This window comes from Mytilus edulis, chromosome 4 (genome assembly GCF_963676685.1).
Source record: "Mytilus edulis chromosome 4, xbMytEdul2.2, whole genome shotgun sequence".
In the NCBI taxonomy this organism is placed as follows: domain Eukaryota; kingdom Metazoa; phylum Mollusca; class Bivalvia; order Mytilida; family Mytilidae; genus Mytilus; species Mytilus edulis.
Genome location: NC_092347.1, coordinates 6,280,075 through 6,302,796, shown reverse-complemented (window position 1 = coordinate 6,302,796; position 22,722 = coordinate 6,280,075). Strand labels below are relative to the sequence as shown.

At 30.5% G+C, this 22,722-nt stretch overlaps 2 protein-coding genes across 3 annotated transcripts; one reads left to right on the top strand and one right to left on the bottom strand.

The window, feature by feature from the left end:
* Window positions 1-1,337: 1,337 nt before the first annotated feature.
* Window positions 1,338-10,407, bottom strand: LOC139518818 (sugar transporter SWEET1-like). The gene is made up of 6 exons (XM_071310408.1): window positions 10,255-10,407; window positions 7,372-7,449; window positions 4,462-4,585; window positions 3,795-3,956; window positions 3,173-3,292; window positions 1,338-2,093 (listed from the first exon to the last, which is right to left on the bottom strand). The coding sequence occupies exons 1-6, from the start codon at window positions 10,320-10,322 to the stop codon at window positions 2,007-2,009; spliced, it is 639 nt and encodes a 212-aa protein (XP_071166509.1). The 5' UTR covers window positions 10,323-10,407; the 3' UTR covers window positions 1,338-2,006.
* Window positions 10,408-10,709: 302 nt separating this feature from the next.
* On the top strand, window positions 10,710-22,523 carry LOC139518817 (transmembrane 6 superfamily member 1-like). Of its 2 annotated transcripts, none has more exons than XM_071310407.1 (8): window positions 10,710-10,995; window positions 13,353-13,554; window positions 16,079-16,161; window positions 16,942-17,033; window positions 17,701-17,817; window positions 18,087-18,179; window positions 19,041-19,166; window positions 21,077-22,523. In XM_071310407.1, the coding sequence occupies exons 1-8, from the start codon at window positions 10,797-10,799 to the stop codon at window positions 21,317-21,319; spliced, it is 1,155 nt and encodes a 384-aa protein (XP_071166508.1). In that variant the 5' UTR covers window positions 10,710-10,796; the 3' UTR covers window positions 21,320-22,523. The 2 variants fall into 2 exon arrangements, with proteins under 2 accessions (XP_071166508.1, XP_071166507.1); XM_071310406.1 differs by lacking the exon at window positions 13,353-13,554 and adding an exon at window positions 11,809-12,010 and having other exon boundaries at window positions 10,712-10,995.
* The last annotated feature ends 199 nt before the right edge of the window (window positions 22,524-22,722 follow it).

Sequence of the window (22,722 nt, the reverse complement as noted above, 5' to 3'; positions counted from 1 at the left end):
TAAAACTTTTCCAGATGCACAGGTTTGCCTGTACTCAGAGTAAATTTTGAGGTGAAAATACGGCCATTTTAGCCATAGGGTCCACATGAACCTTAAATTAAATAAAATGGTATTTATACTTTCGAACTTACGATGCCCAACCAAGTAATTAAAAATATAGAATGTAATGGTAAAACACATTTTATTCAATATTTATTTATTAAAAAAAATTACATTGTATATCATGTACATGTATATAACAACCTATTTTTAATACACAATTTAACGGCAGTAATTTTATTCATAACATAACAAATGTAACAACTTCTCTGATACTGTCTTATAATATCTACTGATTCTAAATAGTTAAAATCATTAAAATATATGTGATTTAAATGCAAGTGTCAAATCAAATTCTAAATGAATTTTGTAACAACTGTATATTATTAAGGTAAATAGTTGTATATGAGGATGAATAAGAATATCTCAATTAAAGCACCGTTATATGTTTCTCCTTCAAGTGTTACATTACTCGTTTACATATAACATGTTGAGGATACAAAACATTTCCTATAAAAATATATTGTTAAAAAAATTTTTAGCACCTGAATAGCACCTACATTTATAAAATCAGCCTTCATTTTATGTCTGCAAATCTGATTTCTGTCCAAGTTAAAACTATAAAATTTATATGGTGTAAGTAGAATAAAATGGTAAATCTATACAATTTGTGACTAGACTATTTTGTAAAGATAAATTTGTTAAGCAAAAAAAACATTATTTCAAGTATCACAGTAAATAGTTGTAATATTCTTTTCAACACCAGTTAATAAATAAAATGAACAATAGTTTCCTTCACTGTAACCTGTAATAAATACAAAATAGTTTCTTTGTCTTTTAAATATTAAAGAAAACAAAATCACAAAACTGGATGTCATACGAAAAAACCTGCCATTTTTTACATGGGTTAAGGCACTTTAACATTTTGATGAAATTATCTAACTGAAAAGATCAATAAGATATTTAAAAAAAGCGGCTTTGTATTCTAATAATTATGTGTGCTTTCCTTAGACATACAAAAAGCAGGAGGTATAATAAGATTTTAAATTTTAAAGGAGTAGGTCCAGTAAGACCCCTTTTTGGCCCCAAAATATAGCAGTTTTACAAAATTGTTAAAATGTAAACTTTTAGTTATTTATTGGACAGTAGAATGCTTCTGCTACATAAATATGGGCTGTTTTTGACAATACAATGCACATATATCGGGTACTAGCACCATTAATTACTGAAATCTTCACAATTCTAGCATTTTAGTTAAATTTTAGACAGTTTTCGTGTGAAACGAAAGTGGCCGCATTCTTGTTCATCCTTAATATTGAAATGTAAGTTGTATTTTATGATAATACATAAAATATATAAAGGTTGAGGATGAACACGGATGTGGCCACTTTCATTTTTGACAAAAATCATCTAAAAAGTGACATTTTTTGGCATATTTGGTAGATTTTTCATATTTGATCTTGAATCGGATCGTTTATAATGACTAAATCAGTTAAAATCTTTCACATAAATTAATTGATTCAAATGAAATAGACACTTAAGTGTTTAAAAAGTGGTCAAAATCTTTCGTAAGATGAACCTGAAATTTGAGGCCAAAATTGGTCCTTACCGGACCTACTCCTTTACCAAATAAAATCACTCAGAATTAAAGACATTTCCTTGTCAGTTATATATATTAATAATTTGAATTTGCCATTTTACCAATAGTGTAGTTATGTTATTAGTGTTGTTAGATAATTATTTTATACCATGGTATTTTATAGTCATGTAAGTGCAAAAAAGATTCCTTAAATTTATTTATTGGCTATTTCAGATGGTCTCATTGTTATTTACTTGACAAACATGTTTCTGATCATATAAAACAAACTTAAAATATATTTCAACAAGTAAATGTTATATTTGATTTCCGTTATAGAAGCATTACCCATTATGATTTCTATAACAGTTATTGTTAATAGCAAATAACATTAAGCTGTTTTATCTTTCTTTCCACCATAAATGACCTTTACAACAGCTTTTCCAAGGTTTGTAGCTACTCCAACTATGTTTGGTGCCTGCAATAATAACATTAGGATCTATAATGGTATCAACTGTACTAATTACTATTTCTAGGCATACTAATAAATACTCAATACTATTTATATAGCCAATAGACCAGCAATACTGGTGGACCCCATATTTTATTAATATAAATATAATTGATATACACAATATACATGAAGCATAAATATCAATGCACAATAAAATAAACTTTCATTAAAGAATTCAATAGAAAAACTATCAAAAGACTACATTTTAAATAAAGTGGAAAATGTGGGAAACCTGTGTCCAAACCCAAATGCTCAGAAGACCACCTCGAGAGTTACACTTGGACTGTGTATAACTGAATTAAATATACTATATGGAATAAGTAATAAATCAAGTTACTTTTTAGTAAAATATCTAATCCCTACTAAATACAAATTAGAATAACAATTCAATTGAAAATGAAATTTATTTCACTGTTGTCCAGTCTGATGCTTGGCTGGAAGTGACCAACAAGTGAAAATATTCCTGCTTAATATCAGTATCATGTGATATGTATATATACGTGTGCATAAGAAGTACCTGTATCAATATAGTATTCACTGGTACTGTTATTACAGTACTTTCCCACTATACTATCAAACCGTTGGAAATTATAAGTATATCCTTATTCTATATGGTAATATAGTTGTGGTTGAAAGGGAAGTATTTCTAAATCATGATTTTCTTATTATATAAAAGGTCTAAGGTAATTGTACAAATATTAATAAAAATACTTTAAAGTTGTGTACAATATACCAGATCATTATTCTAAATTAAGATGTACTGTGTATTTGTTATAATTCATGGGATACCAATTTTCATGGATTTTTTTCTTGGGACAAGTGACCCATGAATATTTACACAATCCATAAAAATTAATGAATCCACAATATTGAAAAATAGGGTTTTCAAGATTGTTTTAGCATGGGCACATTTTAACAACCTTTAACTTGATGGCTTAAACTGAAATCATGTCCTATTCCATACTGTAAATGTGTAAATGGTGAATAGATGTCTTTGTCATACAGCATGAATACTGAGTATATTGATATAACTTGTGACTTACATAGACAAAGAAATCTTTGAGTAGAATTCCATAAAACAACCAGGCTAAAGAACAACTGAGGTTTCCAACAATCATTGCTACAGACATACCCTCTGCACTTTTATCTTTCATGCATTCTATCTGTAGGTAAAAAAGTTTATTTACAATTCTTACTTCAAATAACTTTCTTGAGTCAATTTTTTATCCAATTTATATCAAAGGTTTAAATATGATCAATGTCTAACATGAGTTTTAATATAAGTACTGATCAATTATTTTTACTGGAGTTATAAATGTTAATTCTGTAGAATATTACGCTGTAAGACTCAATATTGTACAATTCTTGCTTGGTATTTATGAAACTTACATATCAGCAATTGTTTTGGACAATGTTTCAGATCTGATCAATTTGTTTTTACACAAGTTACTGGAATTATGTCTCTTGAAATGAAATTAATACACTAACACTTTCATTTCTAGTCATTTTTTTTAAGAAAAAGCTGATATTTAAAAGGTCTTAGAAGAATGAGATTGACTTTATACCGTAGTTTACAATGATGAAGATTAAATAGAGAAAAGTTAACAAACAGATTATCATAGCTCACACTTTTCTATAGGTAGAAAGCAAACTTTTAAGTCATACCACTTCTAAAGCAGGTGATGCTAGGAGTACTAAACTGATGAAGAACATCATAAGTCCATACTGTTCTGTAACTTGTCCTTCATGCACCACAATACGCACACAATACCAGTGGTTTAGTAATAAAAATATTGATCCAAATAACACCTGAAGCATTGGTTTACTCTGAAATAGTAATTGGACACAAGATAAACTCACAAAGTTCTGAATATTCCAATAATCTTAAGCTATACATATAATCCATTTTTTTTTAAATTGAAGTTAATTGATGCTCATGCTTTATACTCTGTGACTTTCTTGAAAAATGTGTCCATTGAAAATGATTATTTTTTTCTAGGACAAATTGAATTCCAGTCCTAGTTAATTACAGGATAGTGAAAACATTGTTGCCAAATAAATAACTTGTTTGATTCTTTATTGTTTCCACAGATGTGTTTTGATTTGTAAGTAAATTCTTAGAATGTATGTAGTCAATTTTATTTAGGTTGGAACAAGATATATACAAGTTATCATGAGCTCAGTACAGATCTAGAGGTTGATGGGAACTGTAGTCAGTCAGGATATTTGAACATTTTATGTTGCACAAAATTACAATCTCTGTAGTAAACAAGCTAGTATAATACCATTGTACATGTATAAAATATATGAAGTTTATTTAACTTCAAATTACCTTTGATTTTGTCATGGCAATGTACGAGACCACACCTACAGCACTCATGATCATGGCTAAAAGGTTGATGTACAATAATGTAGCATTGGATATCATTAAACCATAAATAGTTCCCACCACACCACTGAAAATAAATCAATCAGTTGATGTTAAGTGTATGGTACAGTAATATAGCATTGGATATCATTAAACCATAAATTGTTCCTACCACACCACTGTAAATATATCAATTAGTTGATGTTAAGTGTATTGTACAATAAGGTGACATTGGATATCATTAAACCATAAATAGTTCCCACCACACCACTGAAAATAAATCAATAAGTTGATGTTAAGTATATGGTACAGTAAATAGCATTGAATATATAAACCCATAAATTGTTCACAAAACATCAATATTAAAGTTGGTGTTAAGTGTATAGTACAGTAAGGTAGCATTGGATAGCATATAACTCACTGTTATACTGACTGTTATATAAATTGTTCACAGATTGTTTTCCACAATAGTGGGGAAAATTGGTACCCATGAAAATAAATGAATCTATAGAGATTAATAATTGAATAGTGTGTGTGCTCAATCTCATGGTAGATTGCAGGTGGTAATGATTTCAATTCCCTACTGGTTCAAATAAAACAGTTTTTATTATATACTGCTTCTCTTCCATGGAGTCTGAGGTATTCTAATCATGTAAAATAAATGATGAATTACAATTTTGCATGGGTATCAGCAGATTTTGTTTTAAATAGAGTTAACTCCCATGTGATTTACAAGGATATCTATATCTTTATGGTTAGGGTTTCTTGGCTAAAAGTCAAACAACATGAGATTTTTTTTGTTTTAAATAGAGTTAACTCCCATGTGATTTACAAGGATATCTATATCTTTATGGTTAGGGTTTCTTGGCTAAGATTCGAACAACATGAGATTTTTTTTGTTTTAAATAGAGTTAACTCCCATGTGATTTACAAGGATATCTATATCTTTATGGTAAGGGTTTCTTGGCTAAAAGTCAAACAACATGAGATTTTTTTTGTTTTAAATAGAGTTAACTCCCATGTGAATTACAAGGATATCTATATCTTTATGGTTAGGGTTTCTTGGCTAAGATTCGAACAACATGAGATTTTTTTTGTTTTAAATAGAGTTAACTCCCATGTGATTTACAAGGATATCTATATCTTTATGGTTAGGGTTTCTTGGCTAAAAGTCAAACAACATGAGATTTTTTTTGTTTTAAATAGAGTTAACTCCCATGTGATTTACAAGGATATCTATATCTTTATGGTTAGGGTTTCTTGGCTAAGAATCGAACAACATGAAATTTTTTTTGTTTTAAATAGAGTTAACTCCCATGTGATTTACAAGGATATCTATATCTTTATGGTTAGGGTTTCTTGGCTAAAAGTCAAACAACATGAGATTTTTTTTGTTTTAAATAGAGTTAACTCCCATGTGATTTACAAGGATATCTATATCTTTATGGTTAGGGTTTCTTGGCTGAGATTCGAACAACATGAAATTTTTTTTGTTTTAAATAGAGTTAACTCCCATGTGATTTACAAGGATATCTATATCTTTATGGTTAGGGTTTCTTGGCTAAAAGTCAAACAACATGAGATTTTTTTTGTTTTAAATAGAGTTAACTCCCATGTGAATTACAAGGATATCTATATCTTTATGGTTAGGGTTTCTTGGCTAAAGTCAAACAACATGAGATTTTTTTTGTTTTAAATAGAGTTAACTCCCATGTGATTTACAAGGATATCTATATCTTTATGGTTAAGGTTTCTTGGCTAAGAGTCAAACAACATGAGATTTTTTTTTGTTTTAAATAGAGTTAACTCCAATGTGATTTACAAGGATATCTATATCTTTATGGTTAGGGTTTCTTGGCTAAGATTCGAACAACATGAGATTTTTTTTGTTTTAAAAAGAGTTAACTCCCATGTGATTTACAAGGATATCTATATCTTTATGGTTAGATTTCTTGGCTAAAAGTCAAACAACATGAGATTTTTTTTGTTTTAAAAAGAGTTAACTCCCATGTGATTTACAAGGATATCTATATCTTTATGGTTAGATTTCTTGGCTAAAAGTCAAACAACATGATCAAGGAACTTACATGTAATATAAGTATGTATGTCCTTTGCTTATCAGAGCAAATTACTAGTACATGATTTTTATAACTTTTATAGTTTTTCAGTTTTTTTAAGGTTTTTACATCCTTTGTATGGATCTCATGGGTTAAACCTTTTCAACTAATTCTACAGTTTGTTCCTATGTCCCATATAAGGGGGAGAGTTTGGCACCTGAACAAACATGTTCAACCACACCCCAATTTCTGTATGTGCCTGTCTCAATCCAGGAGCCTGTATTGCAATCAGTGGTTGTCGTTTGTTTGTACATTGTTTTGTATATGCACATAAATCAAGCCATTTAAGTTTTCTCACTTGACATGTTTGACAAATGTTTGAAATGATTTATATTTGTCATTTCAGGACCTTGTATAGCTATTTGACTTGATATGAATTTTGCTCATTTTTGAAGGTGATAGATGTTTAAATTTTGAAAGAATGTAAAATTTTGAATTAAAACAATGTTATTTTAGAACGAGAATACACAAAACTTTTACCAATAGAAACAATTAAACACAAACATCTAAAATTAGAAATAAAAGAAGTTTAAAACTGTTTATTAACTTTAGCAACAGTAAACAAAACTGAACTTATATTCTAAGTTTATATTCTAGTAATAACTGCAATAATATTGAATATAATGATTTGCTCATTTTGAAGGCCAAAGTGTACGTACAGTACGTTTCCTTTATTTTCCACAAACAATCACTCTTCTAGTGGATAGTTGTCTCACTTAATTGCAATCATACCATGTCTCCTTACTCGTATACTTACTTCATCATTCCGAGAAAAAAGAAAATAAAAGGAACATTTTTTGTGATACCAGTCTTTATCATGTGAATACATGGTGGTCTGAAATTAGAAATAAAATATATTCATATTTAAGATGTTCAGTTGTATACATTAATGAATAATCATTTGAAGAGAGATTTTAGAAGTCTCTGATAGATTTAATATTACTGTAACAGCCTTTTTTATTTTTGAAGTATTTTAGAGCTTGAACTTTATATAAAATACATTCAATATACAGGTTAACCTCTAAGGTGTCATTATCATTATTATAATAATTAGGGAGTTCTCATTGCCCTTTACAGAAACTCATTTTCAGAATCATTAAATTTTACTCTAAAATTATAATTTGAAGCAGGTTATTTCCCTTGTTTGGAGTTAGAACCTCTTCACTGCAATGTTGCTCAGCTAACAATCTTGATTGTCCTAAAAGGCCAGTTTTCCTCCAGAAAATGGGTTAATTTCTCATTCAAAATTTATTAGACCATATCGATCATGTCAATCTGCTTACATACATGAGTGATATATATAAGAGAGGGGGGGGGGGGGGGGGGGGGGGCAATACCTTTTTATGTTAACCTGTTTTGGCCCTTTTCAAGGTGTTGTTAACTGTTATCTCAGATAAATTAAAGCTGTTAACTGTTTTTAACCCACTTTGGTAACTGTTATCAGCATTTTTGCATTTTTGTTAACTGTTTTTGCCTAGATCTAGGTGTTGTTAACATGGTAACGGACCCCCTATTGCCCCTCCTCATATAATATATCAATCATTTATATTTTAAAATGTTTTAAACTTTCTAAAGATAGCTTTTATTACTCCAAACTCAACTTTCTTAAACTTGGTCACATTAGGCAGCAACCATTTGATTTTCTGGGGGGGGGGGGGGGGGGCTATGGATTTTTTTTCTGGACAAACATTTTTTTCTCACCTTTTTATGTTAACATGGTTAACCTGTTTTGGCCCTTTTCAAGTTGTTGTTAACTGTTATCTCAGATCAGGGGCGGATCCAGCCATTTTAAAAAGGGGGGGGGGGTCCTAACCCAGGACAAAGGGGGGTTCCAATTACATGTCCCCATTCAAATGCATTGATCGTCCAAAAAAAAGAGGGGGGGGGGGGGGGGGGGTTTCTGGACAAACTTTTTTTTTCGCCTTTGGCGAAAGACAATATATTTTTTTGGCGACAAGTCAGAAAAAACATTTTCTTTCAATTTTAGCATTACCAGGGGCGGATCCAGGATTTTCGGTTATGGGGGGCGCAAGCTTAAATTTCTGCCAAGCGGAGCGAGGATAATTTTTTTTTGAGGTATTATTATGGAAAGTATTGAAATATTCTTCTAGAGAGGGTGCAATGTAGATATCTTGCCAAGCGTGGCGAGAAATAAATATTCTGTGGTAAAATCAGCGAGGAATTTAAGTTCAAGCTAAACCCGCATAAATCCACCCCTGACAATCTGCAATCACCATAATTAACAAGAAATCTGCGAGCTTCTATTCATTGACTCAATAATAGCTCACCGACCAATATAAGATTTTGAAAACAAGAATTTCTACTTTTGCCAGCGATTTTTAATTGTCTTTTCTTAATTTTTCTTTTCTTCTATTTCCGGAGGTCGTGTCAAACTTTTTATATACATTTCTACCGCAAACCAGTAAAATCAGAATGAGGTCATTGCGAAGATATGTTTATTTTCGTGGGATCCTATGTAATACGGTAGTACGGGTTGGGGCCTTGACCATTTATGCATGCTTCGGCAAACTTTACAGGTTGAAAGTGAGAAACATATATTGATATCATACAGAGATATTAAACAATGATACAAATTAATAAACGAACCTTTCGCTTGAACCAGTATTCCTAGGCTATCTTTCATCAAGAAATAATTTAAACAGGACTGTTTTCTTGGCCGTGCCATAATGAAATAACCAACCCAACCGCGGGTAGGGCACTTTCGCCTACTTCGTGGGAAAGTGAGGTAGGGTTGTTTTTGAACTTCAATTATCAAAGAAATTGTTTATAAAATCCGCAACTAGCATGAATGCCATGTCACAATTGTACACAAACGCAGTACCGCGATGAAGTATAATATATTTATAGAACTTGTAAATAAACCGTAGGTCAGTTTATTAGTAATCACGTTGATTCTGTTAAACTTACTGTTTTATATACTTCTTTGAATGTTAAAACAGATGCAATGCGACGACATTAATATTCGTTGTCTGTTCAGATATTTTATTGAGCTGAGGACAACCCATGCTTTGCAAATTTTAGGGGGGGCGCACGCCCGCCACGCCCCCGCCTAAATCCGCCCCTGATTACATATAGTGGCAGCTGAGGGTGAAACAAACAATTTTTGTCCCCCCCCCCCCCGAAAATCAAATGGTTGCTGCCTTACTAGACTATGTTTTGACTTTAGAACAACTCGTTTTCTAAACTTGCAACTTGACTTAGGCAAGGACGTATATGTTATACGTCCTTGACTTAGGTAATTAACTTGCACCATAATTTCTATAACTTTCAACCAGTAACTCAACTGTTAGTCTGTTGTAACTCATAATTTTACTTTTACAACTTGCAACCTAAGCATGCTTAGTCTCAAATTACTTGCCAATCAACTTTTGTAACTCAGAACTCAATTATTTTCTAAATCACAACTCGAAACTTTTAGTATGTTAGTAACATAAAGTAAATCTCTACAGTAAGAGGATGTTTCAAAGGTATAAGTAGAGCATGTAGCTTTTGACCTTATTTCAGAAAGACTGCATCTCAATAAATGATAAAGCCACACACAAATGTAATCAACTGTCATTGATATAAATACATGTATACACATTCACAATGACATATTAAAACTTTGTCTTGAACTTACATGCCACTTGCTAATGCTATTACAGTTAGACCTTGTGTTAGTTTCTCAACAATAACAAACGTGTCCATTATGATATCTGACTTACACCAGCTGGTTATAATAATAACTTAATTACATAGTAAACTATACCTTTACTTATCAAGATTACCTTAAATGTGCTAATAAGAAACTTTTAAAAGTTTATTAAGTTTTCAAAAGTTTTCTTTTTCTAACTAACCACTTTTAAATGTGAATGATATGCACTTTTATTTTTATAGTCATTAAACTGGCAACAATTTTTTACTTTAAAGTAGGAAGAGCTAGAGAAATGTAAAGTATAGTTATTTTAGTAAAATACGGAATTCATTCCGGAAAGGAATTCCATACCCGTCATTGACACAAGTTTACTTTATACCCATTTAATCAAGTATGCGTTTATAAATAGCCAAATACACATTAAAAATTAAGAAGTAATTAGATATATATTCAAAAAAGTAGGACGCGGTCAGAAATTGATATCATACGATAACATCGCCTCGTATGAAGATAAAATATAAAGCGCAATGGTATTAACAAGATTTCAGGTGTCAGTCCTTTCAGCATGTTTAGCATTTCCCATTCTACTGTTGATGAAAGTGATTGGTGGAGTAGACAATGCAGCAGCAATATTTGCAGTAGGCGTCGTGTCTCTGCTTGTCGTTTTCCTGGTACCTCGGTTGTATTTCAGTGACGGTCCACCAAAACATGACCCTTTTTACAACGGTAAATATTCCTGCTCTCTAAATGAGATTTTTTCACTTAATGGTTTCATGTTGTTATGCCATCTTGAGGGTAGTAAATAATTTTTGGGGGTACCTTCATGACAAATAATGGTAAAAAAATTCTTGTCAAATGACGTTAACTAATTATTTTTGGTGCATGACAATAAAATGTACACTTTCGTTTAGATGATAAAAAAAAATGAATGATTTTAACACCTAAATGACTCTAACGATATTTATTTAAGACCTCTGTTGAATAACGATAAGGATATTTTTAAGTACATCACAGTAAAATTTTAACCAATTTGACGCTAATGGTAGCCGAAAATGACTTTTGAAAACCATATAATGACCTAATTTAAAGTTGGAAAATGTAGTGTTTTGCACTTTTCTTTTTCATGGGTATCTACTTGCATTGTCTCCCTTTGATCTGATGTAAACAAACGGGTTTCTTCTCTAACATGTCTAAAGTTAAAATAATATAGCAGACGAAATAATTTTGGAAGAAAGGCACAAGAGAGTAAAGGGGCAGAGTTATGGGATGGATGGAGTTACCAGACCGACAGACTTAACGGACATGACTATTTTTTCTAGTGCTCTTTATTTCAAATCAGTTTTGTCACTTAAATTTGAAATGTTGATAACTTTTTCAGGGCGCAGAATTTTTTATTATGACATCTTATAACTATTTGAATTTTGAAATTGTACATGTTGTAAGCTCCATGGATTTTTGGCTATGCTTAAAAGTTGTATATCATTACTACATGTACATGAAGAACAATGCACCTCATGTTTGTTTATTTATACATTTCAGTTTGGAGTATTTTCCTTTTTGCTTCTTTAGTGGATACAACTGTTGCCTTAGAGAATGATGGTTACATTGGGAAATACATGCATTTCTACCTTCTGCAGGGAGAACCTTATCTGAAAACTCCTTTTGGAACTATGATCAACTACTGGGATGGTACCATACACTTTGCTTTGGTTTTATTTATTCTGTCAAGGAAAATTTATGAGTAAGTCTAAGCTTGGCCTATCATCCAGTATCACTTTATCATGTCTGCATCAACTCAGTTTAGTAAGAGTAAATTTTTAAAGTAATTATTTTTTTTCATTTCTCATAAATTCTTTCAGCAATATCTTGGAATTCTTTGAAAAGGAGATTATAGATTTACCCTCTATTTAAATACATTTAGACAGGTACATTGTACATGCTTTCAGTTCATTACTATAATCAATAGAGTCAAGCAAAGGGCGATTCAGATCTTGACAATTATGTGTCTGATACCAGATGTTGGCTTGTAGATGTTTTGTTTTGCTGTGTAACTGCATGGTTCTTTGAAATTTCCAACTTCTCCCTGATTCATCATGCTCATAGTATTATTGTTATACATGCTATATGAGACCAATATGCAATAACATTAACAATGTAAAATAGAATTTCATTCAAGAGAGGCCTCACTGTACTCCATATATATCCTGTATATGTTGTGTTTGCATGTATTGTGAATTTCATATTACCTAACCTTTGATGTGGTTGTACTTATCAATATCACAGACTGTATCTGCTTGTAACATTTAGTTCTGTATCTCTTCTTTAACTACTCATCATGGTCATGTATTTCAGAATGAGATCATCAAATATTTTTTTCTACTGGCTATTGTTGATTTGGAAATTATTTCTTATAGTTGAGATTGGGGTTCTCTAGTTACCATGGTCACTTACAATAAACTCCTCTTTTCCATTGTTAAGTACGTCTACACAATAACTTTGCCTAAAAGTTGTCTATCAAATGTTTTTAATTACAATTTGATAAAATGTGAACTATAGGTACATATGACTTATGCAACTGCATTCCAGTTTTGAAGTTGTATATCCAACATGTCCAACTCAAAAGAAGCATAAACCTTCACATTTTGAAATCTGTGCATCTACATTGGAATTAACATCAGTTGTTTCTATGTTTACATGCTGAAAAGTTAAATTATGCATGAAAATTGGGTTAACAGTTTTATATGAAAATTGCATGTACATTTTTACTTCTGGTTGTTCTAGGAGCAGATTTGGTTAAAAGAAAAATGCCTCTTCATGGGCATGATGGGTGATCTTCATGCATGATCTTTTCTTTATGTGTGATCTTCATGGGTGATCTTCATGCATGATCTTTTCTTCATGTGTGATCTTCATGGGTGATCTTCATGCCTGATCTTTGTCTGTATATGGTCTGTACCCTCACAGCATGTTTAGTTTTTTACATACATGTACATGTATTGTGCATAAAAAGAAAATTTCTTTGTCTTGAGTAGAATTATATATGAGCTTGAACATATTAAATCCAAACTCAATATTTTTTGTAGCATGGAGCATTCTTTTGTTTTCCTCCATGGTTGATGTAGTTATTGCCCTTGAGAATGATGGCTATCTCGGTAGATATCTACATTTCTACCTCTTGCAAGGGGAACCTTACCTGAAAACCCCACATGGGACCTCCATTTGTTATTGGGATGGTTCAGTACATTTTGCATTGTACATGTTTATCATGTCAAGAAGTAGATATAAGTAAGTATATACATGTATATTAAAGTGTACAACATACAAAACCAGATGTACCTTTTACACAAATGTTTTATGAGAGGAATTATTTCAGTTCTGAAATTTTTTCATAAAAAGCTACGAATCCTTTATACATGTTATAATCAGTCAGAGCTCAGACATAAATAAGTCTGAATCTGCTTTTGACTCATAGAGGTCTAAATTTGTAAGATTTAGGATTTGTCCCCCTTTAATGCAAGACAAAATACGACTTTAATAAGTCAAATATTGTTAAGCAAGAAATAATTGACCAGAATCAAAAAGTTGCAAATATCGACTCCTACAAGTCGATAAGTGATCAAAATTGATTAACTTCAAGACCCACGCATATTTATAAGGAGGTCATGCATCTAAATCAAATAATGACAACATTGAAAGACAATGCTTTGTCTTGTAAAGAAAAATATGAATGAGAGTCTGAAAAATCGGAGATAATGTTAATTAACCTTACAATGCAACCACCTGGAACTACACTTAATGAGGAAAAACATCTGTGTTTAGTAAGGATGTTCAATTAGACAATTACATATAGATAGCTCAAGTCCTTGTGAACTCTCAGACAGGTTTTTGCTGTCATAGGTTGTGTAGTTTGGCCACCAAGTGAAATTAAGTTTTTTCATCAACATAAATGGACCTATACAAGTCTGTCATTTTATGACCTAGATAAGTCTAAAATTGAAAACACATTTTTATGATAAATACATGTTTTGACTTCTTTAAGTCAAAAACAAAAATCGACTTGTTTATGTCTGAGCTCTGACTGATAATTGATATTTCTGTTGAACCGCATTTTACCTCAATACAGATTAAACTGGGCTTTTGGAAACTCTTTCCTTAGTTTATTTTGAAGGGTATCTGCCTATTTCATTGTATTTCATTTTGTATTTGGAAGTCCATTGGTTGCAAAAACTTTGAATTCTTGTTAAAAGTTTTTCAGCAATAAAGTCCCTTTCATTCCTAAACAGTTGTGACTGGAGACTTCTATGTCCATTTTATTTTTCTGTTTTGGACTCTTTCATCATGTTAGATCTTTAAATTCTGAATACATGTTGATAAACTAGAACAGGATTTGTTTATGACCAAATACATTGTACTGGTATTCTGATAGGAAAAATACAGTTTTGTGGATGATGAATTAAACTTCTTCATAAGCAGACATTTTGCATGTTGTAAATATAGTTGTGTGATAAAAAATGTTACACATGGAAAAGGCATAGATATGCATGAAAAACATGAAAAACATGAAATTCAAAATGATTTTAAGATGCACAGGAATTGTTTAAAAGATTTGGGATTATGACTGTGTGCATGAAAAAAAGCTGATTACATGTGTACTAATGTTACAGCATGAAAAAAAATGGAATAAAACTTTCAAGCATGGTACTGTAAATTTAGAAATTCTTGTGTGCATTTATTATTGCGATTTTGTCATTTTAGACTGATTTTAATTTTTGCAATATTGAGAAAAATCCATTTAAATCATACAAAAATTTTCAAAATGCAAGTTAAAATTATTACGATTACAATGTACGATGAATAACCCTGTCGCTTTTTTTCAATAATAAAAACATTTCAATAATTCCTGAATTTACAGTGAATGAAAATAAACCCTTTAACAAACTATTGTTGAACATGTTGAAATGTCTTGGTAGTAAAATTGCTTGAATAAAACACTGCAACACAACTATTTATACATTTCCTAACTAATGATATCATTCATATTTTACTGATCATAATGTAGATTTGTTTTTTAGTATTTTATCAAATAGAATCATTTTCATAACAGCGTGGGCAACTGCAATACTTATGTTGGTAATAATACTGAATCATGTACCTTTAATAAAGTCATCGAGTAAAGTACATGCAGGTGCCATGAAGAAAAAAAGTATTTACTGTGGATTCATTTATTTTACGTGGGTACCAATTTTCGTGGATTGTGGACAACTTGCATTTTCGTGGATATTTGATTTCGTGGTTTTGCAAATCTCTGCATACAAAGACTTTTAGAAAATTTGAAATTCGTTGGAACATTTGAATTTGTGGTTCACCTGTTCCCACAAAACCCACGAAAATTGGTATCCAACCAATAATAATGAATCCACATTATGCATTCAACATTTAAATCAACACACAAGGTACCTGTTTAGTCCTCTGCTAGTAATTCATATTATTTGATAAAGGTATTTAGATCCTTTGGCGACCCTACAGTTTAAATGTCTATAATACATGCAATATGACGAGGTGTGCGCTCACCTTATCTGAGGTCACATACCACACCTTCTTATATCTATTAGAATGAAGCAACTATAATTTGATAGATTACCTATATTGTTACATTGCTGTCTTCATCTTCATCAACAATGATCAAAGACATGAAAGATGACAAATGAATTCTACATTGCATGCAATGACATTGATATTACAGGTATTCTATTTATTTTTGTACCAAATGTATAGAATGATTTTACTCTACTATTGATTTTAATTTCAGTGAAGAATACAGACTTGCATGTTTGTACTGGTGTGGTTCTATCATAAACAGTGTAGCTGTACTGGTACCTGGAGGAGCCATAGGTATTTTGAAATTATTTAGATTTAAATTGAAAATAATGTTTTCCTGGTGTTTTTCTTAAAAATGTTTTGAAATATTAGGGATACATTAAATGAAGGTTAACTTATGAATATTAAAGGTTGGGGACTTAAACATGTTAAATAGAGTAATTGGGAATTTTGAATTTAAAGAATGAGTAAATAGTTAGCTAGCTATAAATAGTCCTAAAATTGCAAATTTAAAACAATTCAAATCAGAAAACAAATGGTGTTATTAATTATGTACCGAACAATAAGCAAAAAACAACTACGAAATTCGGCATCAAATGACAACCACTGAATGGTTACTGTATATGTTATTATTTATGTCTTATGTTCATTAAGTTCAGGTTTCAAGCATTGTATTTAGTGTCATGTTTAAACTGTTCACTTTGTACAAAGTCTGTATTTAATACTTTCAGTTATGATATAATTGCTTTGAATGAAATCATTGCTGTTTCTACTAGTACAAAACATTTCACAAACAATTATTATGATGGTACTTTTCTACAGTGTTGATTAAACACAGTTTAACAGTTTAAGTTCTAAAGGTTTACTATCAACATCTATAAAGTGAAATTGAAACAGTTTCTTTGTTGTGTAAGACAACTGAAGACTGAACGTTGACCTCTAGTTGTCTGGTATTTTTTGTCATTGTCTCATTATGCTTGATTTGAAAACACATTTGTGTCATTGTGTGTAGAACTTGTTGGAATCTCACAAGATTCTTAATTAAATACTGATTTTTTTTTTTTATTCTTGCAGGGAAATATGGTCCAAAATGGTCTATTCTCCTGAATGTGCCTTATGTAGTTATACCATTATACATCCTATTCAAAGTATTGAGTTCTCATTCGGTAAGTTTACTGTGTAAATAAAAACATTCTATGGAAAATGGCAATGGAAGCAATTCTAAATCTATATTTCTTGTCAGATTTTAACAAATTTTAATCAAAGGTGTATGTTAGCAATTTTATGTCTAAGTCAATGTTTTATAATCAGTTTTGCAGATATTTTCAACTACTTTTACTGGAGTTTTGCAACTACTTTTACAAGAAAAACATGGCAATTGTTTGGTTGTATGAATGAAGTAGCATGCATTTAATTAATAAATTAATGCTGGTGGACATGAAAATGCCTTGTGTTGCACTGGTAATTGACTAATATTTTTGAGTAAAAGGTCCTATCAATGATATTTAAAATATTTGCCAGTAAGACCAAACGAAAAATTTATGAATTGCAGATAAATATATATTTGAATTATTGCCCTTGGACAGATGAAATATGTTCATTGTTGTTGGACATTGGAAAAATGTTATTTTATTTTGAAAATAAAGATTTGTTCACATTTTAATTTCGAAAATGGTTTTTGTCAACATGTACCCTGTGACATTTTTCTAGGGGAAGTGAATATCATCATTTCACACATAAACGTTTGCTACTATTATTTAGCACAAGTTTTGAAAAAAGGCATACAAATGTATAATATGCAAAGTGTTGAAATAAACTACAATTATTTTTTAGGCGAGCAGGAGAAATGTATTGACATCCATAGGGACCAGAGTGAAAAAAGGACCAGTAGAAATGTTGTTTATTCTTTTCTTTGCCACTTGCATTGTGGTTAATGCATTCAGAGCTGCTGTAAGTAATTGTAGTGAGAAATTTAAAAGAAATCATTATGTTTTTATTATTTTGGTTTATAGCCTAATGGGATGCATAATAGTGACAACAAAATGATATTCCTGTCTGCTTACTTTAAATCTCCTCATATGTATAATATCAATATGGAAAAGATATGAATTTCTTACAATTTGTTTGGGTTTGAGAGAAACACATAAAATTAAATGAATCTATAATATTTAACTACTTAAAAAATAGAATTATTTAAATTCTTTCTGTTTTATCTGCAGGTAACCTTAGACTGTAAACATGATATGGCAAAGAACTACCTCAAAGACTTTGAACCCTTCTTAGCTGAAGATACATCTTTTCCAAAGATGCAGGTAATACAATTGTTAAAAATTGAACTAAAAATCAAGTTTCTTTACCTAAACTTAAATGTTTTTAGTATGAATTGGCATTGTCAGATATCCTATCGAAGGTCAGTGGTTTCCTCTGGGCACTCTGGCTTCCACCACCAAATAAAAACTTGACCACTATGAAATAGTCCAAAAGTGGCATTAAAATACCAACAATCAATCAATCAGTATGAATTGACATTCTTTTTAATTTAAAACTTGACAGCTCACATTTCAGATCTACTAAAATGATTCTTCACCCTTGTAAGTAACTATAATACCATAAATGTTATGACAGGTGTTATGAACGTTTAATAATATTTTTATAGTTTTGTTTAGCCGAAAATATTGTTCACGGCAAAATTGACAGTTTCCTATTTTGTATTATGAAATTCCGCCAACATGTGGCATTCGGGAAACATCATTTGTTTTTCAGTTGTTATTAATACTACATTTCATTAGTAACTGCATTTTACCTGCTTTATATTCCTAAATCGCTGTAAAGTCGGATGAAATTGTCCATTCCTTCAATATAATTCTATGTTTACATTCTCGATAACTTTAATAATAACATTTAACCTTGACCGGCAACGGACTATATTCTTACACGCAAGGATAAGGCGTGCTAAGAACTATAATCCGTTGAGGATAAAAAACTTAATTCAGGTAAAATTGCAGAATAATCCTCTCCTAAATGATTGAAAGCATTCATTTAGCATTAACTTTAATATCATGGTTTGAATTAAGTCACCCAATTATATATTGGAGGACCTATTTAAGTGTTAAGATTGAAAATGCCATAAATTAATTATGAGTGATGAAAAGAAGTTTGGTATTTTATTTCAGATGTTGGTATACCTGTTTTACTTCTTGCCTTATTATGTGTATGCCATCTATAGATTATTGTATCCTGGACCAACTAATGGTTTGATGAAAGATTTGGCTGTATTTCATGCTGGGGCTGCTGCACAGGTGAGACAAGACATTTTTATCATGTCCACAATGGGTCCCTATTGGATTTATATAAATTATATATTTAAGAATTGAATGCTCTTTTTTGTAAATTTATTGGGGTGTAAAAGCGTTGACCGAAGTACATTTTGTATGAAGCGCGGAAGCGCTTCATACTTAAAATGTGCGCACGGTCAACGCTTTTACAACCCTATAAAGTTACAAAAAAAAGCATTCAATACTTATAATTACATTTTTACCTATAGGATTATGAAAACACGCCTTTTATCAAGTTTTTATTTCATTTACCTGTGCACTTTATTGTGGGACCTCGTGTCATCATGAATGAGAAGTTTTATTGAGTGAAACAACTGCTTACGGAATAACACATGATGTGCAGTTAGCCAATCAGAATAACATATTGTAATGAAACATACATCTAATGTAATTATTTTAGTATGTTTAAGTTTGTTTCTGAGAAAAAGAAAACTGTTGTATGATTGGTATTTCCATTTTAACTAAATATGACCTTCTTATCAAAGTTTCACTTTCATGAATGAAAGTTCATTGCTAATATTCACTTTACAAATATCAATTGAAGCAGTTCTGGATCAAAATAGATTCAACATCCTTTATGACAAACAGGACATGGATTAAAATCCTATTGCTTATTTCCTTTTTTTGATTGTAATAATTGGTTGGCTCCTTCCTATTGAGTTTACATTTTTCACTTGGCCAGATATGGAAGGATTTGCAATGATACATAAAAATTAATGCACATGATTTTTCAATACTTATAAAACTTAAAACAAGCATGTATTAACATCATACATTGTGTTTTTATTTTTGCAAATCAGATGCTGTTGCATTTTTCACATTTATATAAAAACATTACATTAATTTCTTAATGTCTAGTATTTATATTACGATAAGGCAACACATTCTAAGGCGTGTTCCAGAAAATACTATTTCCCCCAAGGGACAGCCCTTTTTTTAAACTCCTTCCACCCACAGAAATAAAAATAGATTAGAACAACACTCCCTTTGTGTTTGGCATTTCAAATACAACCACCCACATAAAAGTTTTTAAAAATTGCTTTCCCTGGGGGACATGGTATTTTTGAGAACAGCCCTTACCTGCCTGCAAGCCATATTTTATCAGAAAAAAATGAAACAAAAAGGTAATCATTAACAATACAACAGATTTGATGAATAATTAAACATTATTTTGATGATTGAATGTTTATTGATATTGTGCAATACAGTCACAATAAATGAATAAAATTTACATAAATTATGTAGAGAGAAAAAAATGTTTATTTTATTTATTTGAATACTTGAAATTTGTATTCCATATTTTCCTGCACCTTAAAACAATTGTCGAAACATTTTGCATTTAATTTGAAGTGAGACAAGTTATTGATATGATACACATTGATGTATTTTTATGATGAAGAATTATGAAGTGCATATCATGCCATTGATACAGCGTTAAAAAAGAAATATAAATAATCATAAAAATGTATCATTGTCATTTCTGGGCTTATAAATAGCTGACTATGTGGTATGGGCCTTGCTCATTATAGAAGGCCGTACTGTGACCTATAGTTGTTGATTTTTGTGTCATTTGGTCTCTTGCGGAGAGTTGTCTCATTGGCAATCATACCAAATTTTATATACAGTAGTGAGTATTTCTTACTGTGTTTTAGGAAATATTCTGTATAGTTTACACATGTAACATTGGAACTATTATTTGTTCTAAATCTTTGATATTTTTTAAGGAATACTGACAAAACTAGCTGATATTAAAATTAAATAATCACTGATGATTCTTTATGTAGACAAAATGGCAGCTGTCAAATTTTAAATCCAGGTATCTATAATAAGTTTATGATAAAAATTAAAAAGAAAAACTTTTGTTTTTTTTGTAGGCCCAATTTGTGTACCTGACAACAGCCCAACACAGCAGGACAGCAGCCAATTATCGTATTCCATCTACACCAGCAGCCCAGTATTGTTTCTGGATTATCAACATTGCTTTACTTATTGTACCACAACTGTTTGCCTACAGGTGTATATCAGGACCTAAGAGAACAGAGAAAATTACAGATGAACCAGTCAAGGAAGATAACTCTTCAAGGGATTCATACAATCTTAGAAATAGAAAACGGTGAACACAAATGACTTATATCATATATTGTAGTTTTTTTTATCAGGTTTTATAGTGTAATTTTTTCCAGATTATTTTGTTATCTTAGCATAACAAGTGTTTTGACTTTGAATTCTTTTTATATTATAGTTAGTTGTTTTCTTTAGTTGTAGTAATTTTTAGCATGGGACTGGTCTATACTTATGAAGTAAGAGTTCATTTGTTTTATTTTGAATTAGTTGACATTATTTTTTTATTAGGAAGCAGTGACGTCAAAAAAAATATTAGTGACTGATACATTTCTCCTTTTCAAAATAAATGCAGGTGATAAATGATGTTTTGTATTTTGTATTTTCTTTTTAAGTTTTATTTAAAAAACAAAACAAAAATAGTTAACATTTACAATTTCCAAATTTCATTTAGCATATGACAACAAGGAATTTGAAATGAAAGGAAAAAAGCAATATTATTTTTTGAAAATGTTGAATGAAAGAAAAAAAATATGTGTCAAAATATATGGATAGTTTATTACTTGAAGTTGTGTAACTATGATTTGTCCAGGTCTGTTTGATTTCATGTCATGGATTTCAAAAAAGTAAATCATTGTTTTACATGGATATGAATGATTTGTGTGATCAATTGGTCAAATAAATGTCAGTGTTTTATGGTGGATCCCTTGTTTCTTTTTGAAATGTTGACATCCTTTATGTTTTGATCACTGAACACACATAGAGCATGTGTAACCCATCTTCTGCTAAATGTCAATTTAGTGTTACATGAATATGTTTTCAACTTGCAACAAGTCAATTATACATTTTGAAGGTGTTTTATCTTATTTTGACCAATACAATAAAAAATATCGTATTTTAATTTTTTGTCTAAATGTTAGCCTATTTAAAATCACAATATATTTGATTATAGATACATTAATGGTCTAGATTATTGCTCAATTATAGAATGCAAGACATATCCCTATGCAATCAAAAGGAGAAAAAATGGGTTTGTTATGTACATTTTTTTAGCAATATGTGCCAAATACATATTTTAGGACCATTTAATTCATAAAAATATCAGTAGTTGATCATACATTCGCATAATATTTAAAATTTTGAAAGCTTTAATCCATTCATTACATTTTTTATATGGTTATCCTTTTGAGGGTTTTCATTGTAATTGAATATGTTTTTATAAATTATGACTAAACCATTAAAGTTTGCTACAGGAATGTACTTTCTTTAGTTGTTATTCATTGTTGTGTTTATAGATCTTATTATTCTTAAAACTACAGAAAGAAGAAGTTAGTAGTATGTGTTAACTGATGGTTTAGAAATCCTTGTTGAAAATATGTGTCATGTGATGTCAATTGGACCAAGTATATGAAAGTATACCTTATCTCAAAAAACGAACATAAATTTTATCGACCAAATC